The 7,500-nt window shown below is 46.8% G+C and overlaps 1 protein-coding gene across 2 annotated transcripts in view; it reads left to right on the forward strand.

Annotated features, from left to right (window-relative positions):
* LOC134457912 (serine/threonine-protein kinase Nek6-like) overlaps positions 1-7,500 on the forward strand; it is a 79,121-nt gene that overhangs the window by 48,606 nt on the left and 23,015 nt on the right. For both annotated transcript variants that reach the window (XM_063209932.1, XM_063209933.1), the window contains exons 6-7: positions 623-733; positions 5,475-5,583. In XM_063209932.1, coding sequence (XP_063066002.1) covers positions 623-733; positions 5,475-5,583 — 220 coding nt within the window. The remainder of the gene's footprint in view (positions 1-622; positions 734-5,474; positions 5,584-7,500) is intronic.

Below are 7,500 nucleotides of genomic sequence, written 5' to 3' on the forward strand. Positions count from 1 at the left end.
CACACACACACACATACACACACGACTGAAAGTGTAATGTATGTATATGTATGTATGTAAATGTAACCCCATGGTGCTTGACACCAGACAGACTCAACTGACACATCGGCTTCTCTGTCTTTCCCCCATATTTTTTCTCCCTACCCCTCCTCTCTTCCCCCTCTTCTCTTCCTCCTCTCCCCTCTTTCCCTCCTTTCCTGCTCTATTCCCTTAATCCTGCCGTTCCTTCCTCTTCACACCTTCTTTTTTCTCTCCTCCATCCCCTGCTTCTTCTCTTCATCCTCCTGTCCTCTCCTCCTCTGCCCCATGCATCCCTCATCTTTTCCTCTGCCATCCCTGCTCCATCCACCTCTTCTTCTCCTCCTCCCCCTCCTCCTCTGCCCTCTCTGCTCCCCCCTCTCCTCTCCTCCTCCTCCTCCTCTTCCTCTGCCCTCCTTTCCTCTCCTTTCCTCTCCTCTCTTCTCCTCTCCTCTCCTCTCCTCCCCTCCTCCTCTGCCCTCCTCTCCTCTACTCTGCTCCCCTCTCCTCTTCTGCTCCTCATCCTCCTCTGCCCTCTCCTCCCCTCTCCCCCCCCCCCCTCCCCCTCTCCTCTCCTCTCCTCTCCTCTCCGGTGGCCCTGCAGCAGCTGAACCATCCCAACGTCATCAAGTACCTGGACTCGTTCATCGAGGACAACGAGCTCAACATAGTGCTGGAGCTGGCTGACGCCGGCGACCTTTCGCAGATGATTAAGGTCAGTGCGGGGTCCCGCCGTGTGGTGGCTTGGCTGTCGGGGGAGCAGCCAACCAGGCAGCCAGGGAAGGAGGCAGGCAGGCGGGGAGACGTGGAGGAGGGAGGGAGGCAGGGAGGCAGGGAGGCAGGCAGGCGGGGAGACGTGGAGGAGGGAGGGAGGCAGGGAGGCAGGGAGGCAGGGAGGGGACCAGGGGCCCCAGCCAGCCAGCCGGGAGCAGAGCAGGGGCCCTGGGAGCAAGGCGCCGGGTCGTGGGCTGTCACTGTGCAATGACAGACAGGGCCTGCCTGCGTGTGTGTGTGTGTGTCTTGAGTGTGTGTCTTGTGTGTGTGTGTGTGTGTGTGTGTGTGTGTGTGTGTGTGTGTGTGTGTGTGTGTGTGTGTGTGTGTGTGTGTGTGTGTGTGTGTGTGTGTGTGTGTGTGTGTGTGTGTGTGTGTGTGTCTTGAGTGTGTATGCGTGTCCTCAGTGTGTCTTGAGTGTGCCATCAGTGTGTGTGTGTGTGTGTATGTGTGTGTGTGTGTGTGTGTGTGTGTGTGTGTGTGTGTGTGTGTCTTGAGTGTGTGTCTTGAGTGTGTGTGTGTGTGTGTGTGTGTGTGTAAGGGGTTGAGGTGCTGTCCCTCCCTCTGGGCTGATGAGGCGTGACGTGTGTGCAAGCATATGTGTCGGTCTGTGTGACAGTGTGTGACAGTGTGTGTGTGTGTGTCTGTGTGCGTTTATGTGCGTGATCATATGTGTGTGTGTAGTGGGAGATGGTGGGGTTATGGAAGGTGTAGATTTGTAAGTGTGTGTGTGTGTGTGTGTCTGTGTGTGTGTGTGTGTGTGTGTGTGTGTGTGTGTGTGTGTGTGTGTGTGTGTGTGTGTGTGTGTGTGTGTGTCTGTGTGTGTGTGACCACATATATGTGTTCGAGCAAGCATGAGAAAGAGAGAGAGAGAAAGAGAGAGGGAGGGAGTGAGAGAGAGAGAGAGAGAGAGAGAGAGAGAGAGAGAGAGAGAGAGAGAGAGGGAGGGAGCGAGGGAGCGAGTTGAGGGTTAAGCAGGGCCTGGGTCCATATGACGAGTGTCATAGCGCTGTCACAGCCCCTGGCATTGTCCTCAACTTGTCTGCTTCTCTCCTCCCCTCTCCCCTCATCCTCCACTTCTCCTCTCCTCTTCTCTCCTCTGTCATTCCTCCCTCCATCCTCCTGTCCTCACCTGTCTGACTAACCCTAAAAAGAAATGAGGAAGAGATGGGCATGTGGTCCATCCAAGGCGAAAAAAAAAATCGCCATGAGGAATGGATACTGGTGTAACCTTGAATTTGGCCAATGCACTCTTCGCTTAGCAGAACTGCACTTTGTTTTTGCCTGAGCTACTCCATGTAGTGTGATTCGCTGTAAAACCGCAGCCTTTCAGATCAGATCGGTGTCGATGATATGAGCGCCATTTTCGTCATGGATGACGTGCTACTGTAAAGCCTTTTGCAAGTCACTGTGAGTGGATATCCCCAGAGTCCTATCGTGCACAAATAATTATCTGCAACACAGGGTTATGCAGAACCAACTCGCTCTGTTGAAATAGTGCGTTAGAGAGTGATATACGTGTGAGAGAGTGTTACCGCAGAGATACACCAGCGGCGATCTGAGCGAGTCGAGCGACGGAAGTAATTGACTTTGTATTGAGTCGAGAGACAAAAGCGATTCTGGAGACTAGAGCGATTTGCGCGACGAGCGCGACAATTTGAAGTTGAAATCTTTTCAACTTTCTATGACGCGGTTCGGCGACAAGCCGCGACAGCCAATGACTGTATAGAGGTCAGTGACCACAGCCAATGGGAATGCTTGAATGCTTTGTCTTCTGCCTGTACGGACATACTCTAGTCTCCTCAATCTCTCGTATCGCTTGCTGCTACACTCTGTCGCTTGAGTCGCGTCGCCGCTGGTGTATCTCTGCGGTTAGACTTGCTTATAAGGAGATAAAATGGACCAAAGATTGATCCAGTCGTCAGACTGTCGTTTTTTTTTTCTTCTCTTTTTTCCCTCCCCCACCTCAAAAAATTTCACTTTGGCCGTCCACACCTCATGAATCTTACAAACAGTAAAATAATGATAGCAATAAAAAACATATGGTAAACGGCATGCATACATGCGTTGCAGTGGTGTAGTCTACTTTTTTATGGTGGGTATACTGTATATTTGAGCATTTTTTGAAGTGGGTATACTGTATATATTTGTGCTATTCAAAACAATGGATCAATCAATTTTAAGTGGGTATACTGAAATCTCTGCAATGTAGAAGTGGGTATACTCCGTATACCCGCGTTCTACGTAGACTACACCACTGATGCCTTGGTTAGACTACACCACTGATGCGTTGGTTGCACAGGTTTGCTATGTCATTGATGCCGAAACAATGCGGTTTGAGAATATTGAAGCGCAGCCTTTCAAACTGGTGACGATGATATGAGCATCATTTGCGTCACGGATGTGTTAAAACCTTCTGCAAGTCACTGTGAGTGGATATCAACACTTATTCTTGCCATGCTTCAACACGTCTCCTCTTCTCGTGCACACGTTATTATCAGCAGCAGCTCAAGAGTTTTGCAAAAGCAATTGTGTTCTCCATTAAATCTGTGTCATTGTTGACGCACAATTGGATGTGTGCGAGAGTGATAGACTTGCAATAAGATAGAATGGACAAAATCCAAATACAAATATAATGTGATAAAATAATGACAGCAATTCGTTTTTAGTAGTCTTCTACTCTCTTATTCTACGCTCGTACAACTAGCATGGTGGACTGAGGAGGTGACATTTAAGAATCATAAATGATCATAAGTAATCATGTGGTCGGTGCTGTGGCTATATCAATCACCAAAGTATAGTAACTACTTTGTCATTGATAAGTACAGGTAACATTGAGTAGCCCCTTTGTGCAGAAGAGCCTGCCAGCGGCCCCATTTGCTTTTCGCCAAAAAGTCTCAACTACATCATAACAACATAGCTATGACATTACAAAGAGCCTTAATATAAGTAACCGATTAAGAATTGGTTATTACCATTTTGGTAACAGTAAGATTATTAAGAGGCTCAGTTAAAAACAGATGATTGTTTAAGTCAATACATTTGAGGGTAGGTTGCAGAAGAAATTCAGTTTTTGTGTTTTGTTTTTTGTGTTATGAAATGCAGTTTTTGTGTTATGTTTCACATTTGCGGCAAACAGAAACGAGAGAGTGAAGATAGTATGCGGAATGCATGCATGCAGGCAGGGAGAAAAGAGAGCAGCTGAAGAGATGTTTTTAGGAGAGTCCTTTTTGACCTTTTCCATTCTCTTCCTCTTTGCGCACATCTGAATTCTCGTTCCCCTTGCCCTGCCCCACGTCAAAGCTCTTTAATTTACTGTTCTCATGTACACTAACTACCATCTCTCATCTGCTTCCTACTTCCTCTAGTCTTCCTCTAAAACACACACAAAAGTCACTTTAAAAAAAGGGGGAAACTTGTGCTCCAGAACGTAACAATAGAGTAACAGTAAATGGACTAGGTACACATCCTTTAAAGTGTGTGAAGGTGCTGAACGAAACGATCATGTTTGATAGAATAGGAAAGAGTTGAGTTTTTAAAAAAAGAGGACGGTGTATCCTCCACACGCTTTCTTCATGCTTGATTGCAGTGTTGTTTTGACTCAGGCTGTCAGGCAATCGCGTGGGTCCTGTTGTTGCAATAAAGAGGGAACATGAAATACACGTTTGACGTGTTTTCGATGCTTTCTTCACAGAAACCACGCACCTCAGATTCTGACAGAATGTTGTGAAAAATTGACTCCTCTACTCCAGTAGTTTTTTTTTTCACTACAATGCAATCAGCACAACACTTTTCAAACCCAAGGGCAAAGTCAGATTAAAAATAAAATGCAAGGCCAAAAAAAAACCCCCCACACACACAACAACAAAGAAATAAAGAGATAGAAAAAGCAACAGAAAAGAAAAAGAACCATAAATAATAATAAGAATAATAAGAATGCAAACATTCGTTGTTTGGGGGCATTTGTGGAAGTTTTCACCCCCGTTAATTAGGCATGTTTGGTTTAATTAGGCGTCTCCTCCCCCTGGGGAGTGTCAGAGCTCGTCAGAACGGCCTCGTTAATGGCTTCTAATGAGAGGCCCAACCCCAGGCGTGGAAAGGGTTAAATGCTAATGTAGGGGGGGGTATTCATGATGCCGCTTGGCTATGATGCCAGTGATGCCAATGATTTGGGCACAGGCTGTAGATTTGACTTTTGACATAGATGCCTTTCTCTCCGTGTGTGTTTTAGTGTGTGTGTGTGTGTGTGTGTGTGTGTGTGTGTGTGTGTGTGTGTGTGTGTGTGTGTGTGTGTGTGTGTGTGTGTGTGTGTGTGTGTGTGTGTGTGTGTGTGTGTGTGTTTGTTTTCATTCATGTGTGGGACTGTGTAAACATGTGTATGCGTATGTGTATGTGTATTTTGTTACTTTATATATGCTCAATTGTGGAAGTGTGTGTGTGCGTTTGCGCGTGCATGCGTGCGTGCGCGTGTGTGTGTGTGTGTGCGCGCGCACGCATGTGGGTTCATGCGTGCATGTATGTGTGAGTGTGTCTGAGAGAGAGAGAGAGAGAGAGAGAGAGAGAGAGAGAGAGAGAGAGAGAGAAAGAGAGAGAGTGCATGCATGTACAGTATGTGTACTGTAGAGTTGTATGTTCCACTGTGCTCATCTCCGTGTCCCCTCCATCTTCCCCGTCCGTCCCTGCAGTACTTCAAGAAGAAGCGGCGACTGATCCCGGAGAGAACCATCTGGAAGTATTTTGTCCAGCTGTGCAGCGCCCTGGAGCACATGCACTCACGCCGCATCATGCACAGAGGTACGACTACCCAAGTCCCCCATTCACCAATCCAAGCCCCCCCTCCAAAAAAAACCCCCAACAGAACACTGTAATGACGCACAGAGGTATGACTAACCTGACCTCTCACCCCCAAAACAAAACACCTCCACTGTCAACACAGAGGTATAACTTCCCCCCTTCCCCCGAGGTACTCCCCCTAACTCAATACACCCAGTGACGTCCCATCGTTAAAGCTCACAGGTACAACTCCCCTCCCATCACCCTACAAAACAGAATAGCTTCATCATTCACAGAGGCATTCCACCACTACCACATCCCACTCCCCTTCTGCCATCTTGAAGCACATAGGATGAGACATTGGGCAACTTTTTGAGTGCTCGTAGTATTTTTATTTGACTATCATATCAAGTCATATGGTGATAAGTTCAGTCATTCTGATAAAATGATGCTGCCTTACTGTAATATCAGTAGAAAAGTCCCCAAATAGAAGAAGTTGGTGACGTTGCTTGGCAACACTTCTAAAAATAGGGTTTTTTTTGCCATAACATTGGCTTCCCTTACTCTGGAGTTGAAACATGGTTGGATCGTGTAGTAAAAATTAGTGATGCTAATCGTGGACTCATTGAACCTTGTTTTTCTGTCTCTGTGTAAGTCAATGTGAATGTTTCTGTATGACCTTGTAGCTACGTGATGATCTCACCACCGTCTGAATATCTTTCTCTCCCTATTTATTCTAATATATTTACAAGAGTTTATTTTAGACTTGTTCATCCAAGGACATTCGTGGGTACCCAGCTTTTAATTTATGCTACTTTTTTAATGCTTTACAGTTTTTTTTTACTTCAGATTTCACCATCATCTGAAAATGTTTCTCTCATGTGTTCTTATACTTATATTTTCAAAAGGCTATTTTTATCTGTTTGTTCATACAAGGACACACATGGGTGCCTACCTGCTATGTACCGGCCTGATTTAACTTTATTGTATTTTCACATTTTTAAGCTGAAGAGTTTTGAAACTCAGCTTGACAAAAGTTAAGGCCAAGCTAGTCTCCACACAGCCATGGTGTGTCCGTCTGAAACACGGGTCCTGGTTGTCCGAGCACGCCTGATTAGGTTCGACAAGCCAACATGCTGCGCAGGATCGGCGAAGGCTTGTTTAGTGTTTTTCAGCACGAGCTCCGAGCTCATAAAAGGAGTTATGGCAGAGAGAGTAGAGAGAGAGAGGTTCCATTGGCCCATTGTTTCCTGGTTCTATTATGGCCCCCCTTAGGCAGACCTAGGCAGACCTAAGGACTGTTCTATTCATTGTAGGAGCATTATGACACGGCCCTTTAGGCAGACCGGAACCTGGTCGCGTCAGGTGCCCATAGAAACCTATTATGTTGGCATATCTCTATACTTAAAGAATCTCTGGTTATGGGGGTTTGGGTAACGACAGGAAGGAGCGGGGGGTGAGAGGAAGTGCACACACAATCACCGGCCCCAAACAGCCATCCCAAGCTGGGAGTGCACATCTCAAAGCCCTGTTTTGCTTTTTTTCTTCCCTTCCTTTTCTCAAACTCCATGCTTGTGAAAGGTGTTGTTTTAACCCAGGTTTTGGCGGATAGGGAGGCTTTAGCTCGCATGTCCTGTTTTCGGGGCCATAGTCGTCCAGGCGGGGAGTAGTCCGTTTTTCTGTGAAGACATAATGGCTGGTTGTAGACTGCTTGACAGTGAAGTTCTTCAAAGTCAGCACTCTTCAAAGGCTGTGTTCTTCAGTTTCTCCTTTTCTAACATCTCACTGTTATTGGACTGCATTCAGGGCCGGACTGATCATCTGGCATAGCGGGCATTTCTTGGTGGGCCCCGCACCCTCATGGGCCCCTACTTTCAGAAATGTATTTTTTTTTTTTTACATTTCTGAAAATAGGGGCCCACGAGGGTGCAGGGCCCA

Source organism: Engraulis encrasicolus, chromosome 11, assembly GCF_034702125.1.
Source record: "Engraulis encrasicolus isolate BLACKSEA-1 chromosome 11, IST_EnEncr_1.0, whole genome shotgun sequence".
Lineage (NCBI taxonomy): Eukaryota > Metazoa > Chordata > Actinopteri > Clupeiformes > Engraulidae > Engraulis > Engraulis encrasicolus.